This window comes from Gastrolobium bilobum, unplaced genomic scaffold (assembly GCF_033153095.1).
Source record: "Gastrolobium bilobum isolate Gb01-03AN ecotype WA unplaced genomic scaffold, APGP_CSIRO_Gbil_v1 utg993, whole genome shotgun sequence".
NCBI classification, from domain to species: Eukaryota; Viridiplantae; Streptophyta; class Magnoliopsida; order Fabales; family Fabaceae; genus Gastrolobium; species Gastrolobium bilobum.
In genome coordinates this window covers 59,754-82,757 of record NW_026898494.1, presented here as the reverse complement: position 1 = coordinate 82,757, position 23,004 = coordinate 59,754, and the positions used below count along the sequence as shown (strand labels likewise).

General features: G+C 31.0%; 1 protein-coding gene across 1 annotated transcript; it reads left to right on the top strand.

The window, feature by feature from the left end:
- The first annotated feature begins 9,606 nt into the window (after positions 1-9,606).
- On the top strand, positions 9,607-12,244 carry LOC133316798 (protein DETOXIFICATION 16-like). The gene is made up of 8 exons (XM_061518576.1): positions 9,607-9,906; positions 10,285-10,829; positions 10,950-11,036; positions 11,146-11,202; positions 11,355-11,593; positions 11,787-11,905; positions 12,018-12,104; positions 12,179-12,244. The coding sequence occupies exons 1-8, from the start codon at positions 9,607-9,609 to the stop codon at positions 12,242-12,244; spliced, it is 1,500 nt and encodes a 499-aa protein (XP_061374560.1).
- Positions 12,245-23,004: the final 10,760 nt, after the last annotated feature.

Here is a 23,004-nt window from a genome sequence, read left to right as displayed (position 1 = left end):
AAATAGTGGGACTAGGATGGATAATATGTAACTAAAGTGTACCGTGTGTGCGACGACGCATGTTCGAGTTTATGTGCACCAATTAGCTACCTTTAATATTTTCTGTTTCTCTAACTATTTCTGATTTCACATGAAAATATGTTCTAATAAAGTTTTTATTTTAAAAGAAGAAAAAAAGTTACATCAATAAGAATAAAAAGTATTAGCTGCCATATGATTAACTAGAGGAAATGAGCATGAGAGCTGTTGAATTTGATCTGCAAAGAGTGATGAAACAGTGTCACGTTGGCAACAAATGGCGTCAAAAGATCAAAAGGGAGGATGGAAAAGTTTAGGCTAATACCATATAAGATTCCTGAATAGCTTAGAGATGATGACTCAGTAACCCTGCTCTATTTATTCAAGGTTTACAGTCACTAATTAGGAAAATAATAAATTATAATCCATATTGTGAAATATATATATCAAATCTAGCTTAATTAATTATAAATCAAATCCTAATTGATTACAAGTCAAATCAGAAAACATAGAATCATTATTTTTGTAAAAAAAAAATATCAGATTATTATAATAAACTAGTCATTATTTTTTTATTCTTATAATTTTGAAAAGGAAACATATATTGAGGAAGTGTTTGTGAGTGAGAAAGGAAAAAAATAAATATAAAATGACAATTTTTTTGCAATTTAGATAAGATAGTTTATTCAATAATTAAAAAAAATTATTGCATTACAATAACAAAGAAAATAGAAACTGTGCCAGCCATTTTTATTGAAGGGGTCCTGCTGGTTTTATAATTCACCGTTGAATTGTCGGTTTTATCCAATTTTTACATACAACAAAAAAATGAAGTTGAGATAACGGGACAGTACAAGTAAAACAAACATGGTATAAGTAAATATTTTAAATTAAATATGAAACAAATATTTTTGCATATTTTTTTTCTAGAGAATACCCAAATTACCTTCTTGAGGTGAGTAAACTCCTTCGAATATTGTCGTAAACTTTGGTGTTTTGAACCGTGCCATGGGACTAATCTCGAATGAAGGCGCGTCAAGGATTAAGACATTGAACTCTCCCAAAAATAGTATTGGTAAGAATCGAATGAAGTTACTTAGCAATATTTTTGCGCATTTTGAATCTATCATTTTTTGACAAATCAAACAAAGGCAACATCTTTGGCGATTAGAAATACCTTCGATTCAAGAAAATCACTTTAAAATTTATGACACTTCTAAATAATATTAATTTTTAAAGAAAACCAAAAGGCGAGATGTACTGTGATATAACTAAGTTATTGTTTGTTTTATAAAAGACAATTAATTATAAGGATAGATTATTCTACCTATCTTTTTTTATGTCAATATTTGTCTATCACTCTCCATCATTATATCATAATCTTAATAGGAAAGAAAAATAATAAAGATAATTGATATTTTAATTCAACGGTAGAAAATGGTAGGCAAAAAAAGAGATACCAAGATAGAGTAACTTATCCCTTAATTATAGTAATTTTAATATATTTAGTTACCAAAAATCACAAGTTATCAAAAAGATGATAAAAAAAATTGTTATCAAGAAAATAGTTTAAGGAAAAAAAATATGGGAAATATATTTGTTCTTTTAATGGATATAACCTTATATCATTTTAGATCATAACCGTTGATTTCTGTCAATCAACAGTTAGGATTTGTTGAGTTTAATTGTGAATTACTAATTAATTAATTAATTTGATCCAATAAATCCTAACCGTTCATTGACGGAAATTAACAGTTAGAATCTAAAATGATAACAATTATAGATTTTTATTATTCTTCTTTTACATAAGATAGTTATCTTATGTTGTAGAGAGAAAATGGGTGAGTCCCACCATTGCATAAAAATAGAAAAAGGTGATGTGCGAAAATCGAAGTGAGATAACATGAGAGAAATTATCTTATTTGAAAGGAGAGTAATATTTTTCAAAATTATATCCTTTAAAAGGATAAATTTTTTTCCCTATAATTATATATGTATCATTTGTGTCAAAAAAAATTCATTAAAAATATTTGAAATTAATTTTTTTACTTTAACTATGAGATTTGTAACATCCCGAGCACTGACGAGGGCGGGGAGTGATGGCCGGTGCAAAGAGGCACAGACAAAGAGCGGCTCCTGACAGGCTCCCAGTGGGGGGTTACATGCATGAATGAATCGAATCGACACCCGAAAGAGAGAAATTCCATAGACTGTTCAGGTATGAGACTGCACAGTTTGAGATAGCTTATAAGAATTAATTGGTACTACCTATATTAACAAGCTGCATCTACTTTTCGGTAGCCCGAAACGGAAGAACTTCATAGTTAAGCGTCCTTGACTTGGAGCAATTCTGGGATGGGTGACCTCCTGAAAAGTTTTCTCAAGAAGTGTGCGAGTGAGGAAAAAACACACTGAAGAGTCTTGTGTCAGTATGTGAGGATAGTCATTGATTCTTGAAGCGGCCGGACGTTACAAGATTAGTGTTTGTCGTTCAAAACGATATAAAGTTGTGTATTTTAAGTAAGAGAAAAAGATAAATAATGAAAATTATGGAGGAGAGAGTGAATGAGTGATAGTTTTTATTTAATTTAAATTTTAAACAAAAAGCATGACTTTTAACTAAAAGAACCCTTCTTTAGGGAAATAAATTTATTGGTCCCTTTCTCTCTCTTCTTTCTTTCTCTCTCCTCTCTCCTCTCTCCTCCTCCCCCTCTCTCTCAGGGTGCATTGGGCTGGGAGTGTGCAATATTTGCTCCTTCTTTAGAACGGCAAATATTTTTTGGGAAAAACAAATATTTTTTGGGAAAAACATTTGTTTTTTAAAGGATATAATTTTGGAAAAAGTGTTTATCCTTTTAAGTGACACAACTTATATCCTTTCACTCTCACAAAGAAGTGAGAACCACACCTTTATTTTTTTGTCAACTCTCTCTCCTCCTTTATTTATCTCTTTCTCTCTCATAAAATGACACAACTTTATATTATTTCAAATGACACACACTTTTATTTATAATTTTATATCATTTTAGATCCTAAAAGAACAAATGTTTTTTCCTTAATTATAATATTTAGGCATTGATTAGTTCAGGAAAAACATTAATTTTTCATTTTTGAAAATACGGCAACTAGACAATTATAATAATGGAGGAAAGCAAATATGTAGTTAACTTTTACGGCTAAAAAAACCTTAAGGGTGTGTTTGGTTGGAGGATTTTGTTGAGATTGATAGGCAAATGAGAAGTGGGAATGGAAGGTAACCATGTTTGGTTGAAGGAGATTCCATACTTACCTACCTAAATCACTATCCTACCAAACCAAGTTGCATAGCCATTTTTGTGGATATAGCCGGCGAAAGTTTCCCTCTTGATACGTGGTATTGCTGAAAAGCAACCTATTTGCTCACATTGTTATTTAACCAAAAGACGAGTGTACCCATATTTGAAGCCTGCACCCGAGTCGTCACCCGCCACTGGACTGTGCTCACTGGTGTCGCCGCCGGGGATGGAACATACCCGTATGGAGAAATAGCAGGAGTAGCCGAAGGTGGTGATAAAGATGGAGACTTTAGAGGGGATGGTTGAAGACTTACAGGAGATGGTGGTTGAGCCGGTGGTGGGGTGGTGGTTGATTTATGAGAAGGAGCGGGTGCATTGTCTGGTTGTGCTATAACCAAAACCGAAGAAGCAAACTTGTTGCTCTTCTTGCATGTGATGTTGTTGTTTGAAGAATCAGTGTTGGAATTCAATGGCAAGATTCTGAGCTGGCGAGGGGTGTGTGCGAAGAATCACACCTTTCGCTTGCAGTTTATCGAATTTACAATTTTTTTATCTTCCTAAAATTTTTAAAAACAGGGATATTTTTGCAATTGTCACTTATTTTTCATCTATATTTTATCTCAAACCAAACATAGACTTTATAAATCTTACCTAATTTGCCCGGTAATTTTTTTCCATCCAAACAACTTTTTTTACATTTTCCTATCAAACTCACTTTCCAACCATTTTCCTATCAATTACATTTCTCTAATATTCAAAAAAATTCTCCTCAACCAAACGGTCCCCTAAGAGTTTTTTTTCTCTAAGTTTTTACCAAAAGAAAGAAATGTTTTTGAAGAAAAAGGAGGAGGAAGTGATAGCAGTTGTTGTCGCGGCAAAGTTGACCTTGCGGTCATTGGGATTTTCTGCTTGTTCCCAAAGGTAATAAAATAGAGAAAGAACTGGTGCCGCCAGATCCACATCTGATTTTTTTTTTTGTGAGGATGGAAAACTTAACTTTTATCCAATGGTTTAATGGGTGTTAATCGTAGTGATTAAAAATGATTATTTGAATTTTAAAATTTATAAGTTTCATCCTCAAAACAGTATATTTTAGGTAAATCTTTGACCTATTTTACATCTCATTCGAAAATTGCTGGAACAATATATATATATATATATATATACAGGGGAGAGATCATTTGACTCCAGAGTAAGATTTATAAGTCTTACTCCTCATCCTAACCGTTGATTTCCGTCCATCCAACGGTTATAATTTAGGAAGTTATATTAATTAATTATTAATTACACTATAAATGATAATCGTTGATTTTCGTCAATCAACGACTGAGATGAAGAGTAAGACTTAAAAATCTTACTCTGAAATCAAAAGAACCCTCCCTATATATATATATATAATAAAAGATTTCTTCGGTCAATAGACAAGTTGGTCTTCCATAATGTTCTTCAAAGATGAGGTGGTTTTAGACTATCTAGAGCCTTGCACCCAAAAAAATGAGAGTGTGTGCCAACAATAATGGAGGAACATCACACAACAATCATCTCGTATGATCTTGTCATGTCACATAATACATGACAGCATTTATTCGAATCATATGTAGATATATGTTAATTAACACTTTAGTTTTGAAGTAGTTACTAGAGTTAATTTTTTATTTCTTCTTATTGATTTATTTTTACACGATCATTTAATTATATACCTCTTATTTAGTTATTATATAAGTGAAAAAAAAATTATTCACATAGTAATTCATTCTATGTTGTGTGTGCATCAAAATAAAACCATAATTATTATTGTAATTAAAAATTTTAATCATCAATAATGCATACTATTTGAATTACTTCGTACTGTTATAAAATAAAAATAATATAAACCATTAAAAAGGTCCTCACTTAATACCTTAAGGTTTTGAGTTGATATCAAAGATTCAGTGAACATATATAAAATCACAAGTTCGATCCTCACCTCTCCCACTTTCTAATGGAATTAAATAAGCATAAGGTAAACCAAAAATTAAGTCGGTGTAATATCTACGCTTCAAGCCTAAAGGGCTCTTGCGTGATGGAGTGTGTTAGATAATAATTTAAACTATTAAAAAGGCCTTCACTCAACACTTTAAGGTTTTGGGTTGAATTGATATCATATAAAGAATCAATTCAACTCAACACTTAGGTTTTGAATTGAATTGGTTCTTTCTACGGTATTAGAGATTCAGTGATCATAAGGTCACGAGTTCGATCTTCACTTTTTCACACTTTCTAGTGAAATTGAATAAGTAAAAGGCAAATAAAAAATTGGGTCTATGCAATATACATGTTTCGCCTGAAGGGCTATTGCGTGAAGTGTAACACCCCGTTCTAGAACCGGTTTGTTAACATTGCTTTATGATATTAAGCGCAGTTACAATCACATTGGTTCAATTAGAAATCCGGATAAATTTTTCTTTTTAAACAAGCCGAATTTAAAATAACCAATTACGTGACCATAACCATATTACTTTGCGGAATAGTGAGACTAAGCTTAACATCATATTCTCATTTTATTAGACCATACATCGTTAAAGGTCTTCATCTCTTTTATTATTAAATTAATTCTATACTTCTTTTATAGTTCCCATCTCCTACTATGTTATAGATCTCCTTGTTAGCTTCGAGTGGATTCAAACCGCACTCAAATCGGAGCTCCGTAGCTCGAGTTATGCAAGTTTTACTAAACTACGTATTTGCTGATTTCGAGAAGCGCGTTTTGGCGCCAAAACTAAGCGCTAAAACGTCCACTGTAGCGTTTTAGCGCCCATTTTAGCGCTAAAACATCTAAGGGCAGAGGCCTTTCCTCAATTTTACGAACTTAGAGCGTTTTAGCGTATATTTTAGCGCTAAAACGGCTAAGGGCAGAGGCCTTTTCTCCATTTTACGAACTTAGAGCGTTTTAGCGCCCGTTTCCGCGCTAAAACGCTCTCCGACTGGGCAAAACATGCCCTCCCCTGTTTTCATGTGACACCATGGGAGGTTTCCTCCTACTTTCACCATTCTCCTTACACCTAATAGACATTATACTACTTTAATACATAATCCTTATTTAGGTTAAGACACTCATTCCTCAAATGGAATTCATGAACTTCCATCATGTATACAATATTACACAATTCCAATAATTACAACATGACAAACATACTACGGGTCCATCAATACTTCAAGTTTCAATTACATCATTGTTCTTCCAACTTTTCATATACATGCCAAAGGACTTAGCTACAAAAGGAACATAATCAAAGCTATAAGCCATTTACAACAAGGCATTCATCACTACAATGATCATGCACTAAGTCCCTCAAAATACATATTGTGACATCAAAATATACATATAGCAATTATAAATGGCATGCAACTCAAAATATCCAGCTATCAGGTACAGTCTACTCATGCTTCTTGCCTCGATCAACCTCACATCTATCAGTACTTGAAATTATGCCCCACAACACGGGGTGAGATATACGAATATATCACAGTAAACCAGAGGTCCTTGGAGATCACTCCACCCTAAGGCTCACTTTCGATGTACACATAATCATAATAGCTTAACACATTCTTATCCACAAGCATCACATGGACTTCCAAGAGAGATCCACTAAGGGCTGTTTTTCTTAGGCTCTTACCACATGGAGATCCACATAGGGTTGTTTCCAAGGGAAGTCCTTTCCTCAATCTATTCCAAGAGAGATCCTCAAAGGGCTGTTTCTCTTAGGCTCTTACCACATGGAGATCCACCTAGGGCTGTTTCCAAGGGAAGTCCTTTCCTCAATCTAGGAACCTCCAAGAGAGATCCACATAGGGCTGTTTCTCTTAGGCTCTAACCACATGGAGATCCGCATAGGGCTATTTCCAAGGGAAGTTCCTACCAATCATCCTCATCATAATACTATCATTCATAACCTCAATCACAATCCTCAACCATTACCTCATTCATTATTTCTACTTCTATAACCATTCCTCAATTACTCTTAAACAATCAAACATCAACCAATAATCATTAATCAATCATAACATGTATCAATGCATGAATCAGTGCATGAGCATACAATTACTATCATAATTACATATCACATCTCGTAAACCATTTCTCCTCAACGGAGTATGGTGGAACACTCAATGGGATCAACCCCAAGGTCCAAAGGTTTACCTTGCTCTTGAGCTTTCCTCAATTGCACACAACCACTAGAGTTGGTCACTCCACTTGGTTCTCTTGCCTCAATCCACCAATGGTTGCACAACCAAGGAGTGATAGTTCCTCAAGCTCCCATGGAGGTAGAAGCCATCAATCACCTCAATTTCTCCTAGGGTTCGAATTTTTGAGAGAGAAAATCTCACAACACCAAGCTCCTCACAACAAACCAAGCTTGGATTCAAGAAGAGAGAAGGATTTGGAGTGGTTTAGGCTTTTGAATGGCTGGATTTGATCAACTTTAGGGTTCCCTCCCCCCTCACCTCTCTCTTCTCCCTCTCTTCTCCTTCTTCTCTTCCTTTCTTTTCTTCCTCTCTCTTTCTGATGCTGGGTCGACGAAAATGGGGAGGGGGAATAGGGTTTTGTTTGTTTTTAAGTAACTTAACTTGGTTAAGTGATATCTAATGGGTATTGGTTCATCTATCTATTTAACTCCATTAATTACCAAACTTTACCCAAATGTCTGGAAATATTATTCTAGGAATATTTCTACTTTATTTTTATATTTTGGGTACTTTTGTCTGCACCCTTTTATACCCCTTAATTTTCACTGAGTACACTTTTTACCTCAAAAGTGATCCAAATTCACTTAATTAGGCCTTATACTTAATTTTACTCACTTATACATACTTAATTACTTAATTAAAATTAATCAATTAAATGCTTAAGTTTGGGGTATTATATGAGGGGGTGTGTTAGAGAATAATAAAAATCAATAAAAAAATAGGAAAGTTATACTTACAAATTTTATTTTACAACCTCTTACAACCAAATCTTAACACCGTTGATTTCTGCCAATAAATGATAACCGTTGATTGACGAAAATCAACGGTGTTAAGATATGGTTGTAAGAGATTGTAAAAAAAAAGTTCTAAGTATAACCTATCTCTTAAAAAAAAACTATTACCCAATACTTTAAGGTTTCTGATTAAAATGAATCCTTAGAAATGTATCATTTTTTTAATGTTGATAGTCAATGAAAATTGATAAAAGGCTCATAATAGTTAGGGGTGAAAGTGGGCTGGGCTGGGCCAAGCTTTGTCCTGAAAGGCCCAAGCCTACGTCAAAAAATTTCAATTTGGCCTAACTCAAGCCTAGTACGAGTTTAACTGTTAGCCTGGCTTGACCCATTTATAATAAACACAAATGGCCTGGCCTAGCCCGTTAGCCTGTTAATTTTTAACTTCCAAACAGAAGCATGAATCATCTTTACAAAATACTCAAATTCTGTTGTTAAACCAAAAATCATAATTTCAACGTCCAAACAGAATAATGAATCACAACAAAACTCATACAATCTGCATTTAAGTCAATTTTAAAATCAAAATGCTCAAACTATCAGATCCAACAAACAAATCCATACTATATAAATTAAAATAACTACATGAATCCAACAAACACATCATGATGCATATAGTAAGTATAACATCTTCCAAAAATCTTTTAATATATTCATATACACAATCTAACACGATGAGATGTTAGTTCCTCCTACATAAAAAATAAAGTCAGATTTCTATTAAAATATAATCGAATATAATTAAGTTATAAATAATTGCAATTGATTAAATTTATATCTTTGTTTTATCTTTAAGTCATAGTTATTCTATTCTATTTTATTTAAAATAAATAGTACAACATAGGCTGACCTGTAAGTTTATAGGCTAAGCCTGGTGAAAGTGAGCCTACGGCTTTTTTATTTAACAAGTTTTTTCAAGGCCCAAGCCCGGCCTATTTTATGAAATATACTAGGTCAGATCTGACCTGACGTAAGTCGAACCGAAGGCCCCTGGAGGCCGACCCGGCCCAATTTGACTCCGATCATAGTCAATAAAAGTTAGCGTCACGTAATAATCTTTCCGACGTACAATGCATTAGAAAATAAACTTTTGGAGCTGTTTGGGGAGCACAGAGCGACCTATTCTTTCGCCTTTTACTAAAGAAAAGAAAATTTTGGAGGGAAATGAAAAATATATAAATAATAAATGGCATGAGTTGTCTAGTTGATGATCTCAGGTTCCTTGTTTCAGAAGTGTATTATTATTTAAAGTGAGATATCACTCAGTGTGTGAAAAACTAATAAGTGTAAACATGGAGAGAGAAGATCAAAACGCATCTCTTCGGTCTCCCTTGATTCAAATCTCAGGGCAACATGGAGTCACTGTTGATAATCATATAGAGCAAAACAAGAAAAGGGTCATAGAAATAAGAGAAGTTTTTGAAGAAGTGAAGAAGCAGTTATGGCTGGCAGGGCCTTTGATGTCTGTTGGTCTGCTAATTTTTTCCATACAGATTATATCTGTAATGTTTGTGGGGCACCTTGGGGAGTTGGCTCTCTCTGGTGCTACAATGGCTACTTCTTTTTGTAATGTCACTGGTATTTGCTTGATGGTGAGTTGTGTTTTCCTTACCTTCCCTTTTACTTTTATCTTCATATCTTTAAACACCCTTTTAACCAATTTGGTTATTGGTGATTATGGAAACTGGAAAACATACGGTGTTTATTTTTATTTAGCACTGAAGCTATCACGGTTCTTTTAGCTGAGTGTAATATGCTAAGTGAAGACCTTTTCTAGTTTTCGATTTTCATGCCATAATATATCTTAGGAAGTCAATACAACTAGTTCAAAGTAAAAATTGTTGATCATCGTTAATTGTAAAGTAAATGGTTTAAGTTGCTGACTTATTTTAGAGGCACTAGTTGATATGGATGCATTAAGCTAGCAATATTATGTGATTTAAGATATTCTTGGTTTTTGATTAGGACAGCTGGGAATGGCAAGTGCGTTGGATACCTTATGTGGCCAGTCATATGGAGCAAAGCAGCATCATATGTTAGGAATACACATGCAGAGGGCCATGCTCGTTCTTATGATTGTCGGTATACCGCTAGCAATAATTTGGGCAAACACAGGATCCATTCTGCTTTTCCTTGGCCAGGATCCTGAAATATCTGCAGAAGCAGGAACATATGCTCAGTTATTGATTCCTTGCCTTTTTGCCCACGGCCTTCTTCAGTGCATAAACAAATTCCTACAAACCCAAAATATTGTATTTCCAATGATGTTCAGCTCTGCGGTTACTACTTTACTACATCTTCTTATATGTTGGATTATGGTATTCAAATCTGGACTAGGGAACAAAGGAGCTGCCATAGCATGTTCTATATCTTATTGGGTTAATGTTTTGATACTGACACTCTATGTCATGTTTTCTCCTTCGTGTGCCAAAACTTGGACAGGGTTTTCTAAAGAGGCACTGCTTAACATTCCCTCTTTTATGAGGCTTGCAATTCCTTCAGCTGTTATGGTTTGGTAAATCCCTTCTTTAATAACATATCATGATTTACTCTTTTGTTGCTTTTCTTAACATTTCAATGCTGTTTGAGATCCTAATGTTTTCCATTTTTGTCTCCCTCCCACTTTGCTGAACAGCTTGGAAATGTGGTCATTTGAATTGATGGTTCTCCTATCCGGTCTCCTACCAAATCCGAAGTTGGAAACATCAGTACTTTCTATCTGGTCAGTTTCACAATTGACATTCTTTTCACAATTCTTATATAACTTAGGAGGTCCTACACACACTTGACTTTTTTTGTTATTTTCACCAATCTAATGTTGGTCATCTCAGCTTGAATACAGAATCAACTCTTTGGATGATCGCATTTGGTTTCGGTGGAGCTGTAAGGTAAGTAGTGCTTATCAAGTTTTAGAATTCTATGGCAACCTCACCATTTAACTTAAGTAATTAAGTACACATCTGTCAAAAATGCTAATTTTCCTTTTATTTAGTATAATTATAGAATATAGTTCAAGTAATGCTTGTGTGAGTCTTTGCAGCATTCGTGTATCAAATGAACTTGGAGCTGGTCATCCTTGGACTGCACGTTTAGCAGTGTGGATTGTATTAGTAATGGCCATTATTGAGGGCACCTTATTTGGAACAGTGATGCTACTAATACGAAATATTTGGGGCTATGCCTATAGTAATGAATTAGAAGTGGTCGAATATGTAGCAATCATGTCACCATTTCTTGCAGCATCCAGCTTCATGGATGCACTCCAATGTGTACTTTCAGGTTTTTCTTCTTCCCCATTTCTTTCATTACCTGTGAAGATCGGTAATACTGCAGGATGCCCAAAAAGTTATATTGTAAAATTTGGTTTGCCAAGCATGTAGCATAAGGTTCAGTTCCGTCCTGATTTTGTTTGTGTTTCACTTTAGCTAGTTAGAAGTAATGCTCAATTTGTTAAGTATAATAATGCATGCAGGCACAGCTAGAGGATGTGGTTGGCAGAAAATTGGTGCCTATATCAATCTAGGCTCTTATTATCTAGTTGGCATTCCATCAGCTATCGTATTAGCTTTTGTATTGCATATTGGAGGCAAGGTAAAACAAGTCTTTCCTTTGTGTCATAGCAGCATGGTCCTATTAGTATTATCATATTCACAAAAATTGCTATCATTTGATTTAATTATACCTGGTAAAAACACTTGTGTAGGGGCTCTGGCTGGGGATCATATGTGCACTTGTTGTTCAAGTATTATCTTTACTAATCATCACCTTACGTATTGATTGGGAGCAAGAGGTGAAATTTTGCCTTTTCATTTTATGATGCTGGTTTGCTTGCATATATTTTTCTGAATTATGTTTCTTATTCAGGCAAAGAAGGCTACGGACAGAGTCTATGATTCAATAACACCAGATAACATAATCTCACGAAACTAGCTGTGAGCCTGTGATTGCTTTACCGCTACACTTTCCCAACAAATATTTGGATTAAAGAACGACGCGTTTTTTTGCTGTATTATCTTAAATTTGGTTGATGCTTACCATACTGATCTTGAAATTATAAAGGAAAGAAGATACTATTAGCATGAGTTGTCATGCATTTATTAAATTATGATTTCATAATAAATATTTTAAATTATATTATATGTATATATATAGGAGGCGCTTATAGTTATTATCATTTTGGGCTTACTACTCTTACTGATTGATTACTTGATTACTGTTGGATCAATTTAAAATCAGCAGTTAAAAAAAAATTAATTAGTGTTGATTTCAAATTGATCAAATGTTAACCAATCAGATAGTAAGAGTTATAAGACTATAATGGTAATAAGTATATATAACCTTTTACATATTTTGAATGTTATAAATTTACAGAGAGAAGAAAAGGATTAAAATTCCCTTTCTAAATTTTTTTACAGGGGGCGATTTCTCTGTTTACTTTCTTAAGTTATAATATGTAGCTTGCAACATATAGATTAAGAAAAAGGGATTTAAACAAGTCGTTTGGTAAGAGAGAGTAAGACATTTTAACATTCTGAGTATTTTTCTAGTTTTTGGTGGGGTGCATGATGAGGCAGCTGGGTAATATATATAGTCTGAGGATTGGTAATATATGCTTGATCTCTTCTTGATGAATTCGTGCAAATCTTAAAATAATCTTATGTTTGATTTTAGACGTTAGGTAGTTCTAAAATTAAGAATAGTTAAAGGATTTTATTATCTCCAAAATACAACCACCCTAGGCAGGTTGAGACATTTCAGACACTTGGTTGGTGATATATCTTTTATCGGAAATAATACTCTTATGCTACTGGAGAGTAAAATCTTTTTCTACACAAATTCGTTTTTTGTGTTAATTAATTTTTCTTTTCTTTTTTAATATAAAATATGGGACCCATATTTAACTTGTCTCTACTTTTTTTTATGCTACTATCCTACAACATAAGAAAACTTGAACCCATCTTATATATATATATATATATAAAGGGTTCGTTTTTTCTATAGTTAATGTAGATAATTTATCTACAGTGAGCCCAAAATGACGTCGTTTTGAGGCAGAAATCAAGGTATTTTTGTAATTATAATTTATTTCAGGATTATAATAGTCTTATTTATTATAATTTTTTAATTTTTTAACCCAAAACGACGTCGTTTTGGGAGTGAATGTAGATAACTTATCTTATCTACATTCACTTTAGAAACATTAAAGCCATATATAAATAAATATATATATATATATATATATATATATGGGTCATGTTTATCTCATTTTACATGAGATAAACAACTCTCTTACACACCTTAAAAGGGGTTGGGTCCAACCACTCTTTTTTCTCCCTCCTCTTACCTGTGGGTCCCACTTATACTTTTATTTCTACAACATGAGATAATTTTTTCCTACAACATAAGAAGAATATATCCCTATATATATATATATATATATATATATATATTTCTTATATTCTAAGAGAAACTCATTCTTTGGCAAGTCTGCTGACCACTGTTATTAAAACCGGTAAACCGGTCATATAACCGGTCCGGTTGAAGCAATGGACCGGCCATGCATCAGAATCGGTGTGACCCGATCCGACCTGGCCGATTTTCATGAAAACCAGTGACTCGGTCGATTAACCGGTGACCCGGCCCGGTCCCAAAAAAATTCAAATTATTTATTTTTTCAAAAAAAATCATAATGGACATATTTGAATTTTTTTTTGCTTATTGATTTACATAAGTTATGTACCTACAACACTAATATTATCTCAATTAAGCACTATTCAGAAAATTTTGATTTGATTTATAGTTAGAGATATTGTTTTCTAAACCTAAAGCCTCGTATCACGATCATTATATTTTTGTTTGATCATTTATTGGATAATAATATGTGATTTATTATTTTTTATATTAAAATATTTGAAATTTTTATCATTTTTTTTAGATATTTGAGTATGTTTATAATTTTTTAATATAAATTATAAAATTGCATATAATTATCAGGTCATGCGGTTGAACCAGTGACCCACTGGTTGAACCAGTGACCCAATGACCCAATATCTCGACCGGGTCAATGACCGGGCCGGTTTTAATAACATTGCCGCTGACTTGTCGCTTCCTCCTTCACTTTCAGCTTTGCGTTCACACTACAAAATTTTAAAAACCTTTCCTTCTTTGGTAAATCAGTGAATAAAAAAATATAAAATAAAATCTAATTTTCAATTTAAATCGATGGACAAGATTTCTTCATTTACATCAATGGTCAAGATTTGTTATAAATGGTTGGTGGCAGACAGCTCATTTTATGTAATTGCCCAGCTCTTTTAAAATTCGAATTTTGAATTGATTTCAAATTTTGGATTCCAATTTTGAATTTTAAATTGTAATGTTGGGAAAAGATTTGGAAAGTTTTTGGTGGCAGACAGCTCATTTGATCTTTGACTGCTTTTCTTTTGTTCCTTGCGTCTATAAAAACGAACGTTGTGCATTGTTATTTCGTTCTTTTGTCCGGTCTACAATTTTTGTTAATTGTTTCTTTGAGAATAAAAGCTTCTTTCTTTTCTTCTTTTCGTCTTCCAAAACGAAATGTTTTTAGAATATGATTTTATAAAGGATCTTAATCCTACGAAGGAGGTCTGGAGGATTAAGGTTAAGATGGTTCGATCTTGGAAGGTTCCTAAGTTTCAACGTAAAGATTTCGACGACAATGTTAAGATGGTTCTGTTGGATGAATGGGTAGTGTTGATCATTTTTTTAATGTTTTAAATTTTTTCGTCTCTGTTGTGATTTTAAATTTTTGTGTCTATTGTTATGATTTTCGTTTTCGTTGTTTGAATTTTGGCATTCACTTTTTTTGTGGGGTGGAAGGATCCATGCTACTGTCAAATGATCTTTGCAGGTCTGAAAAAAAATTATGTGACGGAGAGGTGTATTTTATAAAATTTGTATCAGCAAGTGAAATGATCACAACATTCCTTAAGTCTCTGGTCCCAAATGTACGATGTTGATTTATTCGTATGAGATGTCCACGTTTCTTATTCATTGAAATGACTGTTGTTGGTTGTTCTTTATTACAGGATGAAACAACTTTCGATAATGCTCAAGAAAATGAAATTGTATCATCAAAACCAGAAAAGTTGAGGTAATCCATCATTTGAATTTAAATGAGATGTTATCAATAATATGTTTGATTACTTCGTTGTCTAACATGTGTACTTAACGTAATCTTTTTATTTTGTTCAATTGTCCGAACAGCGAAAAAAATAAAGCTAGAAAAAAAATTATGTAGTTTCTAATTTATATTTCTATTGTGACTCAAAAGAAAAAAAAGGGTTCGTTGTTGTCATCTTTGTTGGGGTATTTTTTATTTTATTTTTCTGCAAACGATGTCAAAACCATTTCATTTGTTGATGCAGGTTCAAATTACTGATTTTTGTATTTTGTTACATCTTTTTAAATAGGTTTGATGCATAAGCGTATCCAAACTCACAGTGAAGGGAGCAATTCTGACCGAAGCAGCATATTTTGTGTTTCAGAAACATGTTTTTCTAGAAATTTGTTGTATTTTATAATTCGATATTGTAGTGTCTTTTGTTTATGTGACATTTATTTTAGCTTCTTATCAAACTGCATTTTTTAATAACAAATAAATTGAGAAATACTAATTTTCAAGGGCTATAGTAGTACTAAGGATTGTAAATGAAAATGTTAAAAATACATTAACGAATTTCACATTAATTAAAGTGTACATTGTGAAATTTCTTTTTTGAAGAAAGAAATCAGTGATGGCAAAGTTAAGCCATACATTGATAAAATTTGTTTTCGGTTACAATACAACAGCTGCATTGCAAAACTTTGTACCAAAATATATATATTTTTAATAGCAAACAATAAAAAATGCATATCAAAATATTCTATCACTGTTTTGGATATAAGTTTATGTCAAATCTTGACTCTGAAAAATGTTTTTTTTAACTAGTGGTAAAAAAATTTCATATTTTTTGAATAATAAATTATTACATTTAACAAAATTTTAGAATATCATTATATTTCTTCATAATAAATTGAACTTTCTTCAAAGTATAACTGATCATTTCTAATAATTCCATTTATAAATTTCACAGTATGTTATACTTAAACTAATTTATTTTATTGTTGTTATCGATATTCATTTTATCTTTGTGATTTTTTATTTAGATTTAACTATATTTGAAAATACATTACGGTTTGGGCCTTTAATTTTAAATATAATTTCAAAATCAGAACTGAACATTAAAAAAGTTAAAGCAATAGGGTTTTGTGCCTTGTGTATTAATAGTCTACATACACTTAAAAAATAATCAAGTCTTTTTTTTCTATGATGTTATATTTGTCTATTTTTTTTCATGGATAATTGTTAGCCCTATTAATGTTGCATAAAAAAACAAAAATATTAAAAAATATTGTAAAATAAAAAAATTATTTATATTGTAAAATAAATTCGAAATTTGAAAATAAATTAAATAAAAAATTGTGTGAATAATTTTTGGTGACAGACAACTCATTAAATGTCTCACTGCATTCTACATTGAAATTTTTAAATTAATAATAACTCAACTCTTCTAAATTTTGAATTTACATTTAAATTTAAATTTTGAATTTGAATTTTTAACTTTGTCAGAGTGGGAAAACTTTTGGAAATTTTTTGTGGCAGACAGCTCATTTAATGTCCCACTACTTTTCTTTTGTTGTATATTATAAGTAAAAAAGACCTCTACTTTTCTTTTGTTGTATATCCCACTATTATTTTCATGGATAATTATTAGCCCTATTAATGTTACAAAAAAAAAATATATTGTAAAATAACAAAATTATTTATATTGTTAAATTCAAAATGTTGAAATAAATTAAATGAAAAATTATGTGAATAATTTTTTGTGACAAACAACTCATTCAATGTCTCACTCAATTCTACATTGGAATTTTTAAATTAATAATAACTCAACTCTTTTATTTTGAATTTTTTTTAAAATTAAATTTAAATTTTTAACTTTGTAATGGTGGGAAAATTTTGGTGGTATGAATAAAAAAGACCTCTACTTTTGTTTGTTGTATATCCCACTATTTTTTGCATAGATAATTGATAGCTCTATTAATGCTGCCTTAAAAAAACACAAACATTAAAAAAAATTGTAAAATAAAAAAGTTATTTATATTGTAAAATAAATTCAAAAATTGAAAATAAATTAAATGGAGAATTATGTTAACAATTTTTGGTGGCAGACAACTCATTCAATGTTCCACTACATTCTATATTAGAATTTCAAAATTAATAATAACTCAACTCTTCTAAATTTCGAATTTACCTTTAAATTTGAATTTTTTAAATTTGTAATGGTGGGAAAACTTTTGAAATTTTTTTTAGTGGTAGACAGCTCATTTAATGTCTCATTACTTTTTTTTTGTTGTATATCTCACTATTTTTTTTCATGGGTAATTGTTAGCTCTATTAATGTTGCATAAAAAACAAAAATATTAAAAATATATTGTAAAATTACAAAATTATTTATATTGTAAAATATATTCGAAATTTGAAAATAAATTAAATAAAAAATTGCGTGAACAATTTTTGGTGGCAGACAACTCATTCAATGTCCCACTCAATTCTACATTAGAATTTCTAAATTAATAATAACTCAACTCTTCTAAATTTCGAATTTACGTTTAAATTTAAATTTTTAATTTGAATTTTTAATTTTGTAATGGGGGAAAAACTTTTTAAATTTTTTTTTGTGGCAGACAACTCATTTAATGTCCTACTATTTTTATTTTGTTTTATATTATGAGTAAAAAATACATGTATAACCAATTAAAAAAATATATAAAAATCATAAATTAAAATAGAAAAAATTATATAACAAAAATATGTACAATTAATATAAATGTTTTTTAAATTTTAAATTTAAATAAAAAAATGACGTCTGTCATTTTGTAAAAAAATATTATTAAAATTTAAGAACTAAAAATGAAAATTTTAATTTAGTACATAAGAAAGAAATTAAACTTTCAATTTTTTTATTGCAAGAGTGTAATTAACACAAATACTTGCAAAAAATAATTATTTATATAAAATGCTGACAGTTAGAGGTGGAAACTCCGGGCCGGCCCGCCAATTGAAATTTTATCCATCTTCTTTTATAATTAAATTACTAAATCTAATTTCAATTTTGGTAAATACAAATTTGTGAAATTCCAAAGACTAACGACACTAATCCTTGCAAAAAAAAATATTTATATAAAATGCTGACAGTTAGAGGTGAAAAACTAGGTTCGGCCCGAAGGGCTGCCAATATATTTTTATAATTCAATTGAAATTTTATTCTTCTTATTTTATAATTAAATTACTAAATCTGATTTCAATTTTTGTAAATATAAATTTGTGAAATTCTAAAGACTAACGACACTAATCCTTGCAAAAAAAAAATAATTATTAAATATAAATTGATCCAATATTTAAAATCTAAAATCCTAAAAACAAATATAACAATAAATTAAATTCTAAAAATAAATAAATAGTTACTATTAAATTATTCAAAACACATCTCAAATGTGTTGCTTCCTTTTTTCCAAACAAATCACAATCATATTGCTGCTTCATTTGGACTAGAATTTGATTGTAATTTAGTATAATTTAAATTACCGCTTCTTTTAACAATTGAGTCATACTTATTATGTCACAATTTTGATTGACTCTTCCAAACTTCTTGAATCAATAGTTGGGCCATGTGCAATAGGTCAACTGCATCAATTTAGTTTTTTTTTTCAAGTTAATTAAATTTTAATTAAGAGGTGAAGACAATCAATAATAATTTCAGTGTGACAGATTATCCGTCCTTCGCTTCGTATAGGAAGTAAGAGCATGTTGATGTAAATAATTAATTATAATCAGACGACAACGCGCGCATAATACTTATTTTAGTTATTTATTCATATGCGTACGATAATAAGTAAGCCAATGATTTGTGAATAATAGGATGTTCCTTTCACATGTTTAAAAAAAATTATTTTACAAATTTTTTATTTATAAATTATTTCAAATTATATTATATATTACTGGTAATACGTGCTTAAATGAAATCAGACAGATAAGACATAAAATAATTTATAAATTTGTAAAAAAAGTTTGTCAATATAATTCTCTTTATTTAAAATGAGTCGAGTTCTAAGATATTTCACATGCTAATATTAGTATTACTTTTGCTTTCTTTTATTTATTTTTAGTCTATTCATTTACTTCGTTGTTCGGTGCATTATTTTTCCCCTACCAATCTGAGTGGAACTGAATGTAGTAGTACTTGAATCGTTTGTTGAAGAATGTTTCGTCACATTCAGCTTGCTAGAAGAAAGTTTTTTAACATGGTAGTTCCATTAGTACCGGGAAATTGAGTAGAGGTAGAAGAAAGTATGGGTTCGATTTTCGATTCTCTCTTCAGTATCATTTTTAGAAGTGATTTAAAACTTTAATAACAGAAACCGATCGAAATATCTGGAGAGAAAAAATGCATAATCAATTTATATGGTACAATCCAGATGGTTTAAAACTGATCATAATAATGAATTTTGTATGTGATAAATTGATACAAATCTAGGACAATTAATGGTGCCTTTTTAAGTTAAATTTTCTCTTTCTTTTTAGGGAGTTATTAATCTTATGTCACATAAGATACTTACTTATCTTAAGTGGGTGAAACAAAGTTGTGAGACCCATAATTTTTAAAAAAATATAAAAGAAAAAGGAAAAATGAGCATAAAATTTTATAAGTGTACAACATAAAATAATTGTCTTATGTGACATAAGACAATTATTTCCCTTCTTTTTATCACATACTCAAGAAAACCCATAAAGGGTGATGTGATATTCTAGAGATAAGAGTGATTATGTGATCTAACATGTAATGATGGTGTAATATTCTATTCTAATTAACCGACGGATAGGAAGGGTTTAATGAAATTGTGAGACTTTAGTCTTCTCTTTAGGGTTGGCAAAATGGGTCAACCTGGCTCAACCCGACCCAACTCGTGTTCAACTCGAAAAAAATGAATTGAGTTAGGGTTGACTCGAAAAATAATCGAGCCAGAAAATTCAACCCGACCCGACCCGAGTCGAGTTAGGATTGGCTCGCGGGTTGGCTCGAAAAAATGAAAAATAAAATAAAATTTTATTGATGCTATAACTTCTACATTTTTTTCGTAAATTATTAATTCATTCAATACAAAACATTATACAACAGATAAACCATAGAAAATTTTGCATTTGGACTTGGACTTATTACCAGTTGGCACCACATTCACACTGTCACGCATACTATAAAAAAGGTTCTTAATGCACGGTTTTGGACTTATTGGCAGATGCAAGGTATTTTTGTTTGATTTTTTTGAATTGGAATTTTAGGTTTTAGCTTTCCACTTTGCCTTCATTAATTTTTATACTTTTGTATTAAAAAAAAAACCATAACCCGCGAGCCAACCTGTTTGACCCGAGGGTTGGCTCAATTTTTTTCGAACTGAAACGAGTCAGGCTGACTCAAGTTACTAACTCATTTTTCCTAACCCAACCCGGCTCATTTTTGCCAAGCCTACTTCTCTCTTATGCGGTGAACTGCATTCCATTCTTCTCTTAATCTCTTCGGATTCTATTTTGCACTGAATAGGCTTGAAAAAGTCTTGCCCAAGATGGTTTTGCCAAGCCCAACTTGGTTTGTGTCAGAAGCCCAGCCCACAATGAAGGAGACAACATAAATTAGGTCACGAAATTATTTAATGTATCTAAAACATAAATTCTAAAAAATTATTTAAATACCTATTAAAAAACCTATTAAAAATAAAAATTATTTAAATATCATGTGAACCAATGCTCCACGCACGACATTTCGGAACCAGCGTCGGCTTTGTTGACTGGTAATAGGACTTTTTCTTTCTTTTCTTTTTTTAAATAAATCACATATATCTTTCAGAGGAGGTAATTTTATTCAAAGCGGATTTAAAATTAAGGTTTTAAACATATCTTAAAAATGATACTGGAGGAGAAGGATCAAACTCATACTTTCATCCTCATTTATTTAACTCTTATACACCAACTGAATTACTATTATTTAATTATTTAATGTAACACGACTATTCTTCACAAAAGACATACAAGTTCAATACTTGAAAACATTAAGTTTTTTAAACTTTTAATCCACATCTATTAATTTTTTATTTAGAATTTTAAACTTTTTATTAATAGCAAATTAAACCAATTTTAAAATTTGACATTAATATTTCATTAACATTTGTTTTTTACAATTATACTTCTATAACTCTATTAATCTTTTGACTAAAATATGATAATAAATGAAATAACAAATATAAGTAAAGATACTTGATAATGATTTGAATACTAGATGAAAATGTTAGATTGAACGAAAATGAATGTTAAAAAGAATGAGAAGTGATAGAGAAAAATGAAAATTTAAAAAATTATTTCAAAAAAGTTGATTGAGTTCGAGTTCGTGTTGGACTCTTAAATTAAAAGATATGAATTTTGTTACCAAAAAAAAAAAAGATATGAATTTGAAAAAGGAACCGATAACAATTTATTTAGCTCAAATTATCCAAACTAGTTTATGAACTAACTTAATTGATTCAGTTTTTTATTATAAATTCGACGGGGAATCTTACCCAATAAACATCACTACAGTTTCGAGAGCATTAATGCAGTAGTATTAAATGGTATTTGTAGATCTCAACATAATCATTAAGTTCGTATTATAAACGGGAAAGACGAACTTACCAAATGAGAGAAATTACGTAATTTTTTTTATACTGATCCTAATTATATCTTTGAGGTGAATCAGAACTCTCCAGTTTGAGGCGAATCAAAACCCTCGGTTTGAGGAGGCGAATCAGAACCCTCTGGTATTCCCACTGGTTCGACTCTTTGAGCCGCCTATAGGACTAATCCAGAGTTCGGATGCAAGTCCAAGGATTACAGCACTTATGCCCCTCCCCAGATGGTGTTAGTGGGATTCAAACCGAGGTTCTCATGCAACCAACTGAGCCACCCCACTTGGGTTACGTAATTTTATCAAAAATGACACAAATTTATGTTATTTAAAATAAAAAACACTTTTTTCTCTCTCATTCTCTCTCTCTCTCTCTCTCTATATATATATATATATATATATATATATATTAACTAACACTTGAGTTTTAAAATAGTTATTAAAGTTAATTTTTTATTTCTTCTTATTGATTTATTTTTACACGATCCTTTAATTATATACGTGAAAAAAAAATTATTCACATAGTAATTCATTCTATGTTGTATGTGCATCAAAATAAAAAGATAATTATTATTGTAATTAAAAATTTTAATCACTAATACTGCATAGTGCATACTATTTGATTTACTTTATACAATGCATCATTTTTTTAATGGTGATAGTCAATGAAAGTTAATAAAATGTTCATCATAGTCAATAAAAGTTAGCCTCCCGGCATAATCTTCCCGAGATACAACGCATTAGAAAATAAACTTTTGGAGCTTTGTGGTGAGCACAGAGCGAACTATTCTTTCCCCTTTTATTAAAGAAAATAAACTTTTGGAGGGACGTGAAAAATATATAAATAATTAATGGCATAAGTTGTCTAGTTCATTATCTCAGCCTCAGGTTCCTAGT